General features: G+C 30.0%; 1 protein-coding gene across 1 annotated transcript; it reads right to left on the bottom strand.

Annotated features, from left to right (window-relative positions):
* Window positions 1–4,252: 4,252 nt before the first annotated feature.
* LOC123291908 (septin-2) lies at window positions 4,253–13,341 on the bottom strand. Its single transcript, XM_044872367.1, has 8 exons — window positions 13,176–13,341; window positions 9,564–9,699; window positions 9,188–9,496; window positions 7,236–7,386; window positions 7,004–7,169; window positions 5,770–5,926; window positions 5,620–5,695; window positions 4,253–4,447 (listed from the first exon to the last, which is right to left on the bottom strand). The coding sequence occupies exons 1-8, from the start codon at window positions 13,180–13,182 to the stop codon at window positions 4,352–4,354; spliced, it is 1,098 nt and encodes a 365-aa protein (XP_044728302.1). The 5' UTR covers window positions 13,183–13,341; the 3' UTR covers window positions 4,253–4,351.
* Window positions 13,342–16,858: the final 3,517 nt, after the last annotated feature.

Genomic DNA, 16,858 nt, shown 5'->3' on the forward strand with positions numbered 1-16,858 from the left:
TGATAAATGACTAAATAGGAGTACCGTTGTTGAAGCTAATTATGAGCCATCTATTATCTATTTCTCATAAGTATTTTCATATGCCTAGTTTAGTTAAAACTCCTACAAGACCTCTATATATATACCATACTACCAGATTAATACTACCTGCACCATAGAAATCGAGGCAGTGTTTTGAGCAAGATAATTGATATACTTCACTTTGAAAATCCTACCACCTCTTACACGAATCTCAACCAAAAGACTCACCGAGCAAACTTTAACATAACATAATAGAGTATTACACCCATTTTTTGAAAATTATCTCAGTTAGATTCAATAGAGATGCGCTGATATTTTGTTTGATAATTGTTTATAATTTTAATTTTTTAGTTTACACAGCCGTATGACGTAATAACATGGCGGCTACTATTTCATTGTGTTTAAAAACAGATTCAAAAACTGAAAACTTTTAATTGAACTTTAAAATTGATTTTGTTATTTTATGAACTAAAAGTAGCATTTTCCGAATGCTTTTTGCCTAACCTATCTTATATATATTATTACTCTAGCAAGTTTTTTTCTGTCCTACCCTTATCTTCCTTATTCTCTTATCAACTTCCATGATTCACCCCTCATTTTCAATCTTATCATGTCTAGGTTTGACGAAAAATATACTCACGGTCTAAAAATTTACCGCTTAGGCAAAAACACGCTAAACAAATAATTTGAACCAAAAAATATAAGCATTTTAAATAATAAGTTTATTAGGCAAACATGTTAGTTTTTACATATGCTCTCCTAATACTCTAGACATATGATTACTATTTATAATACATGTTGTCCTACTATTAATTTAAGAACTTTTGATTTTTTTTCACCACTCATATAGAGTAAAATACCCTACTGTTTTTATACCATGTATATATGAAATATACATAGTATATTAAGTTTAGTCCCAAGTTTGTAACGCTTAAAAATAATGATGCTAGGAAAAAAAGGTGTTCATAAAATCACCTAATTAGTCCATTTCCGGTTGTCCGTCCGTCCGTCTGTGGACACGATAACTCAAAAACGAAAAAAGATATCGAACTGAAATTTTTACAGCGTACTCAGGACGTAAAAAGTGAGGTCAAGTTCGTAAATGAGCATCATAGGTCAATTGGGTCTTGGTTCCGTAGGACCCATCTTGTAAACCGTTATAGATAGAACAAAAGTTTAAATGTAAAAAATGCTCCTTATCAAAAATTAAACAACTTTTGTATGAAACATTTTTTCGCAAACATCACTGTTTACCCGTGAGGGCGCCAATTAGGCGGAAATTTTATTATATGTACTATACTTGATTATCAGTTATGTATGTACGTCACATGTTTGTATGTATAATGTGATAAAGAAATCAACACTGACTATGCATGGTATTTCAACAATTAACTCAGTCAATTGTTTGTTTTCACTTGTTATAATAGAAATTTTAGATCTTTGTATGCTTTCTACAAGAACCCAAGAGTAATAAGGTGTTATAAAAGCTTTCTATTTGTGTTTGAAAAAGATAATCATTGTATTATGAAAAATTTGATAATGAATTTTCTGCAACATCATGATAAATTGATGGGAAAATTAATAAAAACAAAACAATTTTTTCATTCTTTATTTAATATTATTTATGTTAATAATTTTTATACAATACAAAATATAATTTAATGTAAATACAAAAAAAAACAGCAAACGGTGGGATGTATTTTAATTAATTTAATGAAATCGAAATATAAAAGAAATTGGAATTATTATTTTAATCACTCTATTTTTTTGCAATTTTTAATGATTATCTAAAAATATTAACAATTACTGGCTGTATGAATGTATCAAAAAATTATCTACACATGTAATTTGAACCACAATTATCAGAGCGTTTATCAAATGTATTTTGGTGTATATCAGTTTTTCATTATTAAAAATAAATGGAAAGCTGGCTGAAAATGCAAGTCAAGCTTGCGAGGTCAAAGATTTTTTTCTTCCAAAACTCAAAAATAAAATCAAATTTGGAATACATGATATATGCTAATTACTTTCTTTCACAGGCAACTGCAAACCCACAATCGGGTTCAATCAATATTCCATTATTCCAATTTTTTGTACAGAATACTAAAAATTTTAGTTTGTACTGATAACTACGTTTATCAATAACAAAATTGAAAAATGTGTTCCGCAAATAATTGAAGTATAGACAATATAATGTCTCCCATACTTCATTGTGAGAACCGAAGCGATAAGTTTCAAATTAAAATCTTCGTTATTGATCTTAGATAAGTGGTTATCTTTGTCTATTTCAAACAATTATCGCTTCTTACTATTATAAATAAATAACAGCTTTTAAATGTAATTTCCTTTATTGCACAACATTTAGCTCACTTATTTTTTTTAAGATTAGAAATTTAAGGCAATTATTTCGTTAAAATAACGTGAATACAAAAATTGTGCGCAATAATATATAATTAGAAACGTTAACACACGGTCGATATTCCTAAAATTGATATTCGAACTTGAAAAAAGTAGAAAACATTTAAATTGACTCTCAAGTTTCCTCCTTTTTTGAAGTTGGGTAATAAGATCATAGAAGGAAAATCAACATATTCTACAAGTCTATGATAATAATGGTTGTCTTTACTACAGACATAAATATTTATAGATTTGTCTTATCAAAGACTTAATATTTTATATAGACCAACAATCAGCATGACGTTGACATTCGTAGAGTTTACGACTCTGTCGGTATTGGTCATTTTTACGAAATGATTGCAATTTATTTCTAATAAAACGTGAATAAAGTCGGTAAATCTTCGTTAACGACGAATTTCCCGCAAATAAATTAAAAAAAACATAAATAAATAAATATTTTTTTACAATTGATACAAATTTAATAACATTAAAAATACTTACTTCTAGAAATTTCGTACGTTCTACAATATACTAAAAAAACATGTCGCTTGGACAACAATTGTCAAATTCGATTCTTAAAATTACTCGAACTATTCGATAAAATATCATAATAATCTCAAATTAGAGGATAAGCGGGTCAAAACTTAAGTATGTTTTTTCGAGTATTAACTAATTTGAAAAATAAGAGATACAACAACATGTATTGGCTAGTTAAGTTTATGTGTATTTACGAAAAATACCGTTGTCGGATAATTAATAATAGACCGCAAGCCCACGCCTATAAAACTTACTGATTTTATCACTGTTGAGATTTTGTATATGAGTTCATTTTATGTCCTGTTGTACAGTTTCATAAGAGGTTACCTCATGATGACGCTTGACACGGGCTTTGAGCATTAAATTAGGGCTCCATCTATTTGAAAAAAATAGAAATATGTCCAGCGTCAAGCGTCAGCGTTAAATTGTAAAAATAAGCGACAAAAAAAGTTTATCAATATCGAAAGTCGATATATCGAGATATTCATACAAAACGTAATCCTCAAACTTTATTTTTAATAAAACACTTGGTAATGATAAAGAGTTGAATATCAATTTATGTCGCCAGTACTGCCAAAATCATTCCTGAGAATAAAGAGCTAAGCTATGTTTAGCTTTTGACGATGTGACGCTGCGAAGTTTTTTTTCCAAATGACAGCACGGCCTAAGCTAACCACGTGACCAAATTTGACGCTCAAACTCAGGGTCAAGCGTCAGCATGAAAATACACCTTTACTGAAGTCTATTCTCGGTATCGTAAATTGCGTTCATGGAGCTCGGAAAATTATTGATTACGATCGATCGACTAATTTGAATAAAAAAAAACGAATACCCATCAATTTAAAGCTTGAGGCTGCAATCAAAAATTTTCTTGGAAAAAAAAATTTACCTAGAATTCTCTAATTCTTGTGAAATAGGGCATAAAAACAAATAAACAAAGTCCCAACGGTGATGTAATCAGTATGTTTTTAGGTATGGGCTTCCGTCCTACAAATTTGATCCTTTTAATTTATTTTCGTCCCTTTTTTATATTGAAAATGACCATCTAATTATACCCTCTTAAAAAAATTGGTTAACTTCCACCCTAATATTTCTGTACATACGTGAAAAACCAAGGTTAACGCCATTATAGGTAAATTCAGTTAAGCATTACGCCTCTGGTGCCCAAATAATATAATTAAAATGTCGTTTTGTAGCCAGAAGTATTATTTATCAAATTTATTAAAAAATATTTTATGAATTTTAAACGTGAATGAATTAAAAATAAACAAAGACTTAATCAATTAAGCTAATCTAATTTAAAATTGTATCACGTTTGAATAATACTGAAAGAAAACGACTTCTTTTAGTTTGTTTAAGGGCGCTGAGGCTGGAATCCACTAAAGTCGTTTTTTGCTTAAACATTTATTAAATTATCTTGTTTATTATTTTCTTGTCCAGTCAATTTTAATTTTTGTTGCATTTGTGCTAGCATATCTTGCATTCGCCGAATCTGTAAAAACAAAAATATTATTAGCTTAATCAGATTAGTTCTTATAATAAGAATGCATTTTTATTGATTTAGAGATGAGACATTATTATTGAATTAAATATCAGGGCACTCAAAATAATAATAAATTTAACTACTGATGATGATTGCAATTGAAATATGGATATTTTTCGAAATATAAGTCTGTTGTATGATTTTTATACCATGTATATGAAACATGCAAGGTATACTAAGTTTAGTCCCAAGTTTTTAATTCTTAAAAATATTGATGCTACGAACAAAATTTTAGTATAGGTGTTCATATAATCACCTAATTAGTCCATTTCCGGTCCGCCATTTCTGTCCGTCTGTAAGTCTCTCTGTCAACACGATAACTCAAAAACGAAAAGAGATATCAAGATGATATATTTATAGCGTGTTCAGGATATAAAATGTGAGTTCGAGTTCGTAAATGAGCAACATAGGTCAATTGGGTCTTGGGTCCGTAGGACCCATTTTGTAAACCGTTAGAGATAAAACAAAAGTTTAAATGTAAAAAATGTATCTTATAAAAAATAAACAACTTTTGTTTGACACATTTTTTCGTTAGCATCACTGTTTACACGTGAGAGCTCAAATTATATAGTTTGTATTATATGGGAATATCAGTTAAGTGTGTATGTATTTATGTATTTTTGGCTACCTTTCTTTACTGATATGACGTAAAAAAACAAGCGATTGCGTAATCAACTCTGTCTTTACATGGTATTTCAACAATTAACTCAGTCAATTGTTTGTTTTCACTTGCTAATTATATTTTTTGAATAAAATTTTTAATATTCAATTTTATTTCTTTTATCGTATTTATTTCAATAACTATTATTTCTCAGTTAAGTCCTAAAAACTTGAGACTAAATTCTTTGCAGTTAGAAAATAGTTTTAGAATCACTTATCAATTTAAATCGATCCTAAAAGGCGAAGAGTCTAAAATTTCTCCGCTTCTAGAAACAGAGCATTAAAAAAATTGATTGTTTATGAATTTGAAGTTGCCCACAGTTGAAACGTACTAAAAAAAGCCTCAATTCTTGTTAAAGTGTTCCGGAAAACTTAGCAAAGCTAAAATTTGATGGTATACTGTAAACTATGCAGGTTATGGATGCCTGGATAAATTCAACGGAGAACTTAAGAATATTTACCTCTTCATCCTTTTGTAATAAAAGTCGATCAGTTTCATTTTCATTAAATGTTGGTCCTGAATCTCTTTTCAATTTCCTGTAATCGAAAGAATAATTTGTTAGCTTGCGCAAGCAAAATTATTATTACAAAATTATTAAACTGAAACTTACCCTCTTTCACGCAAAGCATGCTGAGATATTTGTGAAATACATTGAGCTCGGAAATTTTCATAATGGACATCTTGCGTTACATCTTTTAAATCTTGCATATGCGTTGATATAAGCATTGTGCGTAATTTTACAAAATCGCTATGTTTAGGATTTTCAACTGAAAAAAAGATTTTCTTTAATTTATTCCCAGATACACTATGCTAAATTATTTGTGAAGATGCGATTAATTTCTTTCCAAAATGTAAAAAAATCTTTCCAAAATGTAGCGAATATTTTCCAAGGCTAGGTTAGGTTAGGTTAAAGGGGCTGCTCTGAAGTGGGACACACTTAGACCATAGGGTCCGTTGTGATACCGAAAAAGGGTTGGCTCATCCCCGGCAACTACTCCATGAACCATTTGGAGCTGTTTAAGAACAGCAGAAGAGCTTTGACGTAGTCGGACTTTAGGTCGGAGAGGTCGTCAAAGAGAGGCTGGCTCAAGTAAGCCCATCTCCTCATGACAAGAGCTGGGCAGTGACAGAGAAGATGAGACATTGTTTCCTCCTCCTTACCACTGTGAGAGCTCCTGCAGTAATCGTGATACACTGCCAGGCCCAGGCGTTCAGCATGCCTGCCGCCCAACCAGTGTCCTGTAATAGCCGCAACAATTTTGCGAACAGAGGTCCTTGGAAGTGATATAAGATCTTCGGAACGCCTGCGATTGTACTCAGACCATATCTGTCTTGTAATACCACAAGTACGTTCCTCCCTCCATCTAAGTTTGGCCCTTTTAAGATACCCTCTTTGAGGAGCAACTTGCAGTTCGCAAATGGAATTCCCGGATATTTATTGATGCTTGTGTCCGGCAGCATTTCCTGGAATGTCCCGGTACGGCAGTCCTGTGCTACCTTTGACGTTAGATAGACTGAGCTGAAGGATTTAAGAGCTGCTTGGCTGTCGGTGAAGATTGTAATGTCCCTGCACCTAAGGGTGTTCAGTCTTATACATTCCTCATGAATAGCCATCACTTCCACTTGATACACGCTTCAGTGATCTGGCAGCCGAAATATAATTTCCAAGATATTGCCTGAAATCGTGTACAAGAGCGATATTTCGGAAATATTTTAAGAGATATCTCAAAACCTTTTAAGTTAGTTGTTAAAAAAATATAATTTTTGTTTTATTTGGTAAAATTTACCATTATAAACTGAGTTATCAATGTTTTTGTAAAAAGATTTCTTGCAATTTTACTTACCATCGACTACACCCCATGGATACTGACGACCTCGAACTTTTCTTCCAGATATTTCTAAAACAGTATTACTTCCCACAACTGCAAACGGTACACTTGCTTTAAGCTCTCGATCTTGTTGTTTAAATTCGTCATCTTCATCACTATCACATTCGGGAAATTGATACATCTAAAACGAAATTTTATTATGGAATCGAATTTGATAAATTTTTCACTGTTTTGTTCAAATATTAACCTGAATTTGATGCTCTTCTATGTCTGCAAGAATTCCCTCTTTTAATTTTTTTACTTCAGTTGTTGTAAGAGTATCCGCTTTAGCAATAACTACAACAATATTCACCTTTCTATGTAATCGTTTCATTAATTCTAAATCCATTTGTCTTAAACTGTAAACAAAAATTTTTATTAGTCAGTAGTCGTGATTCATGTTCTTCTCCCAAATATATTATAATATTATATCGATTTTTATCATCTGAATGCCGCCGTTGTTGGAAATAAAAAATTTTATATGCAAATGTTTTTACAAGAAAGTAAAAACGGTTGTCTATACAATTGCAAGAGCATAATCCATTCCATTTCCATACTTTGCGATAAAGCATATCAACCCTCAGAAAATGTTTAAGGCGGAAATATGAATCACAAATGTGCACCTGGGTAAAGATATCCGACAATAAAGTTACTAGAGTATACAAAATTTAAGGATGTATTTAATTTAAGGATGTAAGAGCACCAAGGCAATTTTAAATATAAAGTTGGGATGAGTCTAAATCAATTCTGATAATTTTATGGAGGGGGGGGGGGTGTTGCCCGATTATTTAAATAAATAAATGACTTCAAAAGTAGGCATATTTAACATTGGTTTTATATGGTAAAACGGTAGATGGATGATATGTTTTCATAGATTTCTCTAAAACTAGTCGGAGGAAATTTAAAAAAAAAACTATTTAAATTAAGGCTTATTAAAAAAGACATGAGATTTGAATGCGGTTTTCTAAAAATAATGTGCATATTAAGCAGGGTTCGAAAATATCCGATATTTATTATAAATATTAAAATATCGAATATTTTTGATATATTTCCGATATATATCCGATATATGTATATCAAAATTTTGCTATTTAAAAAAAACTAAAATGTTTTAAAGGTTTTATTTACTTAGACACTTCAAATCAGACAAATGAAACCAAAACATAAAATATTCTTCTAGATCAGGCAAAATCAATTAAAAATAATAAAATTTTTATAAATAAAAATCAACTTTAAAACAAAAAACAATTTTATAAATTGTTATCAGTCATACCTACACTTAGGCAACAAAACAATAAACATTACAAATAATAACTCTAGAGTATAATCAATCTTTTAATTATAAATCAGTCATCAGTCATTCGTAATAAACTGTTAATTATAAAAAAAAAATGTCGTTTCATAATTGTGCGAACTTTTTCTGACACGACACGATTTGAGCTTAGTATTAGTAGGTTTTAACTCTACTCCAATGCCATCAAAATTTGGGAAGTAGAAATACGGTAACAAACGCCAAAAATTACTAAATAATATTAAATTTTTAAAATTATTTTTGTATTGATTCAAGTGATATATATCGGATATATATCATGATATATATCCATTGATATATATCCTCGAACCCTGATTTTAAGTTAAAAATTGTTACCCGGGGTTTTTGGAGTCGCTGAGCACGAATATCAGATTGGTATCAGAATTGGTCCCCAAGGTACCTGATGCCCAGGGTGAACGGTATCTCCGTCGTCTCTAGCAGTTTTTGGGAAATTCGTTAGATAATCGATTCAAACTCGTTGCTGACTTATAGTTAGGACTGATTATATAGAATTTCCCGAAAACTTCAAAAGACGGCCTGACGCGATAGTCTTTCTCATCGATCCCAAAAACTTCCGAGTACTAAGTTTGGAACCATTTTCATCACTATTAACCGAATTGTGAATTTAGTATATTTACGCGGTTAATTTAAAATGCATATTATTTATGCAAATTGCATATTTTTAATCTCTTATAAATCAATTTAGTTCACAAAATTTCCTGATGTTCTTACGAATCGAATGCAGAAAACCGCATTCAAATCCGTTTTACTGTTAAAATTTTCAAACTTCGGTGTTTCGTTTCTGCGACTAGCATCCAAGCAATATCCCCATATAAATTATGACTCACCTATGGCCCCATGGCGGAACGAAATATAAACAACAATGTACACGATTATCTTGTATATTACGTCTATTTAAACCACTTTCATCAGTAAAATATTGACGGAATTGTTCATCAATATATGCTGTACAGACTCGCCAACTATCCTCACAATTAACTGCATCACCAAATCCGGGTGTGTCCACAACAGTTAATCGTAATTTTACTCCACGCTCTTCAATATCCATTGTTTTCTTTTCAATGCATGTTGTTTTTTTAATACGTTCACTCACATCAGGTATATGTCGATTTTTATATAAATCGCCTAAGAATAAACTGTAAACAGAATAGAAAATAAAATTTTATAGATCCGATAAAAATCGACTTAAATAATTTTAAATACCTATTTATTAGAGTTGATTTACCAAGGCCGCTTTCACCAACAACCATTAATGTGAAATCAAAACCTCGTTTCACTGATTTTCGATGTACTTGTTCTGGCAGTGTAGCAAATCCAATATAGTCTCTTTCTCCCTTGTCTGTATAAAACAAAGTCAAGAATCATATCTGGTATCTAATTAAACAAAACAGTTGGGAACTTACGAATATGATTATTTATCTGGGATAATAGTTCAGACTCTCAATATGGAAAACAACTTTTGGTTATAATTTTATCAAAAACAAAAATCCAAAAAAGTTGCACAAAAATTTGCCCCGGAACGACCTTTTTTGAAAATTTTTGAAAAAAGCGGTTCTTTGGGAAAAATATTGATTTTCGCTGATAACATCAAATAGGAAAGTTGAAGATAATTCAAAAATAGGTATTGTGAGACAAAAAAGATCATTCCTGGGCAAATGTGCAATATTTTTAGATTTTTGTTTTTGATAACATTACGAACCCATCCCCCATGGTCACGAATTGTGTAAAAATTTCGAAAAACGACTTAGAGTGGGATAGGACTTTTTTTTACATCTAAGGGACTATAACTGAGGTTGTTTGTAGCCCCATATCTGTATATAGCCCTTAATTGCGATATCATTTATAATTAAAATACGGTTTTTTGCACAAAACTTCTATAGATAGTTCCCATAAAATTTTATTTTTCATATTTGATGACGAGAGAAATTCCTGCTGCAGCTATATATATATTCTGTGTTAAAACTTCTAGATAGGAAGTTTTTCTTTTCGCTAGGATAGGCAAATCGTACGGACCATGTATTCGTTCTCCATTCACTTTCATACATTTTTTCGATCATTTTTGAGCTAGTGTTGGGTTAAAGACGGTACTACCCGAATAATTGTAGTAATTGTGCTTAAAGGTTTTGTGCCACTTAAAGGTTTCTTTTCCATTATAAGCAAATAAATGTAATTAGTTATAATATAAAAAAATTTGCTATTCAAATTTGTTATGCGAATTGTAACTCTAATTATTGATAATAAAATTATTTATTTGACATACTATTGGAATTTAAATGTTGATAAACCGGTATCTGAAACATTGTTTTAATATGGAAAAGTATTTCTATGATACCTAAACAAATTTTTATACATAAAAACAAAAAAAAAAGAAATTCCAAACAAAGTCAATTGTTAATATACTCTGTAATATCTGGATGCCTTAAAAAAATTTAGGTAAGATACAAGTTTAAATAAAATTGGTTAACTATTAATTAAATTAATTTTTAATATGACGGTGGGAATCGAGCCCGCTATCCTAGGCATATTGCGTACGGAGTAGTCTTGAAAAATTTGCAAGACCAAGACTGCAAGATCGAGACTATAATTTTGCTCATCACTATTTCTAAGATTGTATTTTTATTCGATAAATAAAATTACCATTGGCCTAAAGAAAATTACTGAGAAGTTTTCACTACATTATGACGATTTTCTCTAAGAAAATTATATAATTACGTAATGTGTATTGCCTATATCGATTGATATATTAAAAATGAATTCATTGTTTATATGAATCGATATAGGCAATACACGTTACATAATTGTAAAGTTTTTGTAGAGAAAACACCTTTATATCTTCGACCATCCTCTCATTCAGATTTACTTCGATTTAACGGTTGGTTTTCGGATTCGTAAATCGATATAAACGAATACAAATAAACATGAACACAAATTGTCAGATTTGGCTAGAAAAGATTTTTTGAAAGAATCCCAAGAATTGATGTGATTGCGTCAGGTTCAGACCCGGCCAATTTTTTGGGCTAAGGACCGGTCTTATAAAAGAATAATTTAGATATAGACACTTAGCCTGCGATGCATTCGTTAAAAGTAGGCGGAGGTAGGAAGAGACATATGTTTATGTAATAACATATTATTATGATACATTTATTGTGACATTTATCATTATTAATTCAACTAATGAACCTTAACAAATACATCTCTGGTTTGGTCTAATTATTTTATAGTTTAATAATTTATCTTATAATTTATCTATCTAGCAAGAACGTTCGTTAATTACCAAGCTTATTGCTTTTATATTTTATTAAATAATTCTGTGCCAAATAAACTTTATATTTTATGACATCAGGGACCGAACGATTAGGTCTCCAGAGAAATTTAAACAAAATGAACAAAATACCTATGCTGCTATGCAGATACAGTGTGATTCAACAAAGAAGCAGCATTCATTATCTTTCTTGTCTTGCTGTTTATGATTCATGTTTACGATTTTGAGGAACTTTTCACAACTTAAGAACGTTCCCAAAAAATCACGTTTTCTTAGAATCGTCTTATAGGAACATGTAAATCCTATATTGAAGTGTTTTTAAAGGTATGTTTTATTATGTAACAAGAATAATTTTTCTAAGATTAATTTGGAAAACTAATATTCATTAGTTAAAAGAATGACAAATGTTTTCCTATAAAGAAAATTATAAAAAGTGGCACTCGTTTTCCCATAAAATACATTTAAAGTGATGGAATAAATGATATTTGTGTGTTATTTTTTTCCATAAGTGATTTTCGCATCTTTAGGCATTAATATACTTCAAAAACTATGGTATATATTGAAAAATTTTATTCTCTATTTTCGTCTAATTTTCCCAAGTTCTAACAGAATCCACGCTCAAAGTTTGAAGCGTAAGTCTCAAATATTTGCATACACTCATTTTTTTGGGAACGGTTTTTAATTGGTTTTTTAAATGGCATCTTAATTTCTATCGCAATTTGGAAGTAATGAAGGCGGAAAGTGGCAACTTTCGTTTTGCACAGTAGGCAGAAAGTTGACACTTTCTGCGCGGAAATGAGAAAATAATTTTACACATCATTTCGTGAGAATGCTTCCCGGAATTCCAGTGGTACTGGATTCGATTCTCGCATGGTACAAGTGTTCAGGCCAAAGTGAACGCTAGTCACTTCCTTTTAGAATATTTTAGCCTTGTGTGCAACTTTATTAATAATGAATGTGGAAAAATTTATAAAACATTTAAATGGATATGAAAACGATTTATTTTTATACCTATAACCAGCTATGAACTACCCGCTTCGCCGAGCAATTTCAATTTTAAATACAAAGATTACTCCTTTTGTTCACAATTTCGTTTAGCCTCTAAAATTATTAGTGTTTCTCTACTATATTATGCATGTATTATACATAAAAAACTTTCTCTTGAATCACTCTATCTATTAGAAACAGCCGTATCAAAATCCGTTGCGTAGTTTTAAAGATCAAAGCATACATAGGGACAGACAGTTGGAAGCGACTTTGTTGTATACTATGTATTGATATTGATAATAAAATAATAAACAAAACATAAAAATATTTGAAATACTCAAAAAGATATTTTTTCCCTTACTGTGATTTTCATTGAAAAACATTTTTAATATATTTTTATAAATTTTACCACCTGCTAAATTATTTTTCAGCAACCACCCTATATTTACACAAAAATAATACAGTATGTAAATAATTTTGAAAATCTATTATTATAAATACCTAACTAGCAATTTCCTTTTGTATTGTTTATTTATTAAACAAATACAAGAAACAATTATTCTTACCCGACATTCTATATTAATCCGTTTTTAAATTCTGTATTCCAGAAAAAAAACAAACAAACAAACAAAACCACTTAAAAGATTCTGAAAATCACTTTTAAATTTCCACAATATAAATTTTAATGAATTTCATCTTTATTGTTGATACAAAAACACTTTTAACAACTAATCAAACATTTAACTTATTTATCAGTCGTTCGATTTAATAATACAAATTTAAAATAGACGATTAATTCAATAATTACACGTATGAATTGTATATTAACAAAAAACCACCAGTAATAATAGATTGTTTATATTTAGATATTTTAATAAAATGTCTTTTATGGAATAAAAACTTATTAACTTATTTGTACCACTGTGAAAATACTACACACAAAAAAACAGTGACGCCCGCGCAATATTGTACTTGCATGTATTATTGTGAGAGTGAGTTTGTAGTATGTTCTCGGTATCAAAACAAATCAATAATCTCTCTAACATAATAATTTCCCCTTTTTGCACACAAATGCTTATTAAATAAAAACTTCTATATCTAATTTCTCCATACGTGTTATTTAGGCACTGTAATACATACATGTAAGTACTAGAACTATGTGCTTTGATATTAGTAGGAGTGACTCGAATTTATTGTTATTGTATATGGGTTGCATTTTTCAAAAATATTATTAAATAATTCAATGTTATTAAAGCATTGTTTGAAATGAATTCATTATAAGACATTTTAAGACTTTTCGAATATCCAATTTCAAACATCCTTGGTAAACTGAATAATTTATTATGTTCCTGTTATCAAATATCCTTAAAATAACAGAATCTGAAGTAAAGGTCCTCGCACGATTAGATGGAAAAATGGATTTCTTTAAAATTTCTTCAAACCGCCCCCAAAATGTTCAATTCTCACCAACACAAAATTTATTAACGAGTAGTTTTCGAGCTACAGTCAATCAAAGCTAATCATATATTATAGTTATAAGTACATGACTACCGTCTTAATACCTATAATACATCATACAACACAGTATCAATACAACTAGTACATGATTTAGCGTCAAACGATTTAAAGTGTGTCAACATTTGAGGTAATTGCTTGGGTCAAATCCATCACGGCGGCGTGGAAATATCAAGTGTTGTTGTCATACTTGTCATAGTAGATTCGTAAGAGAAAATATAAAGTGATACGTGATAACTATCTTTTAAGTCAAAAGCGAAAAAGTTCAGTGAAATCACGATGTTTTATGTAAAACATTTTGTGATATGAAAATTTGGCATTCAATGTATGTTTTTTTGATAAATTTCCCTACATTTAATTTATATTTTTTTGATAAAAGTCCCTATATTCTTTTAATAAATGTATTTTTTTTTAATAAATGTCCCTAACTGACCCTTAAGTAATTACCTCAAATGTTGGCACATCTCTCATTGTATGAAAAGATAGACGATGCTCAGTCTATGTACTTAATGGTCTAAGTCTAAGGTAGTCATATACTATAACTATATATGTAGCTTTGATCACCCGTAGCTCGAAAACTAAGCGATAAAAAATTTTGTGGCCATCAGAGCTTTTGATCAGAACGATGCGAAGAACATTTTGGGGGTGGTTTGAAAAAGTTTCACAGAAAGCTTTTCTTATCCAATCGCGTGGGATTCTTTAAGAATGGTTATAGAGTTTCTTTGCAAATATTGGGAGTTTCGCAGGAGAAAAAACATAGGTAAAATAGATCAAATAATCTAGTATACATAATTGAGCAGATTTCTGGCTTTCTCCAGTCTGGGGAAATATATCCGGAACAATGCGGTTCTCATTTTTTCTTATTTTCTGGAGTCTCCTATTGGGAGATGTGCTCTTCTAATTTACTGAAAGGTTTTGGAATGAAATAGCGGTTAAAGAAGGGTATAAAAATCCAAAGGTATAAGCAAACAAAAAAACCATAAACCATAAAATCTTTTTTATATCATTCAGAGTTGTAGTTCGTAAGTCAATTAGAAGAAATTTCCCTTTTACAACTCCAGTTAAAACGACTCGCTTTAATTTGGTAATTTGAAGTAAAATACCTCATAAGTTTTTTTGAAAAAAAAAAAAGAAATAAATTGAAAGCAATTATCGTTAGAAAAATATAAAGTTATATCTTTGAAAGCAGCTGACTTTTCACTAATCAGCTATCACGTTACACAACGATTTTAGAAATCGATATTTTTACTTAGAGATTAAAAACTAATGGTCGTACAGACGCGTGGATCGTTACTAAATAAATTCAAAGTAAATAATTTGATTGAAATATTCAAATTTTATTTATAACATAGTTTTAATGTTAGGTATTCGACTGCGCGTTGTGTATTTTTCAATCTACCAATTATAAATGCATTCAAGTTTCACGCTTACATTAATTCGCCAGGTCTGGTCTCACGATAGCGATTAATAATGTATTGGACAAATTGACTTTGTTCTAGCTTCATCCATCATTGCCAAATCAATTGGAATTATATAATTTAAATTTGAAATACCACGGTTAGTATAAGTAAATGGAAATTTACTTATAAACAAAATTATAGAAAATAAACCAATTTAACCCATGTAATGATATCTTTTTTGTTTTTGAGTTGCAAAACAAACAGACAGACGGACTGACATACGGAAATGGGCTAATTAAGTAGTTTTATGTTATAGGTGTTCATTTTCCGGAGGGTTGCGATGTGGGTAATGCAATTTTTGGAACTATTCTGTTAATTTGACTTTATTTCTAGTCGTTAGGAAAAATTCGAATTTACGAGGAGGGGTGTGGTTTTCGAATGATCACAGTTCACTGTACACACTAGCACTACTCTATTGTACATATTTTGTCCATCAGAAAATAAGTAAGGTCGGGAGGTCCTGGGATCTTGGACCATGAAGGTATGTCGAAATATACTATTTTTATTGTCAATGATCTGGATTTTTGCATTTTTCGAGTAAAAAGTACTCTATAAATAATATGTATCCAAATCGGAGCCGAATAAAATTTTCATTTCCTTTTCTCCTTAGAAAAAAGTTGAAAATCTCAAAATATCTTTGAGTAAATAATATTGACTTCACTTACTATTTTGCAAGAGGAATGATCAATTGCTCCAAGTGCCTCTCACTGGATGGATTCACGCCTAACAATTAACGTGAAAATAATTTTTATGATTATATCTATTCCGCTAACGTGTGATTACATTTAATTCCACTTGCTTATTTCGTTAGTACAGAAATTTTTCTATATTTACCATTTTAATTAATCTATTTATACGCATAATTTTGGTTAACTAAAAATTGTCGATCACGTTTTTAACTAAATTATAGCTACTTGAAAAATTAAAAATATCTAAACAGTTTCCAATACATAAAATTTATCAAAGCATTCTAAAAATAAGTATCTAAATACATGCCTATCAAGTACCTATATTAGAAAAGTATGATTTAGAACTTTATTAAAAATCAACTAAATAAAATAAAACATTGACTCCTTAATAATTTTATGCAAAAGTGTATTAGGAACTTAAAATTGTCCAAGAAATTCGTTTATAAAACTTTTGCAATAAGTCTCAGGACATCCTGTATATTATATGTCGAATATAAATGTAGATAATTAGTAAATTAAAATATCATAATTAATATAATTGAACGGATAAAATTTCATATAACTAAGTATAAAAATATAATTTTT

This window comes from Chrysoperla carnea, chromosome 2 (assembly GCF_905475395.1).
Source record: "Chrysoperla carnea chromosome 2, inChrCarn1.1, whole genome shotgun sequence".
Classification (NCBI taxonomy): domain Eukaryota; kingdom Metazoa; phylum Arthropoda; class Insecta; order Neuroptera; family Chrysopidae; genus Chrysoperla; species Chrysoperla carnea.

Bases quoted from the DNA above. Each gene is read 5' to 3' on its own strand.
- LOC123291908 (XM_044872367.1), bottom strand. The intron at 9,497-9,563 runs GTATTTAAAATT...TTCTGTTTACAG, and splicing joins AAATCAACTCTAATAAATAG to TTTATTCTTAGGCGATTTAT. The intron at 4,448-5,619 runs GTAAATATTCTT...TTGTTTTTACAG, and splicing joins TATTACAAAAGGATGAAGAG to ATTCGGCGAATGCAAGATAT.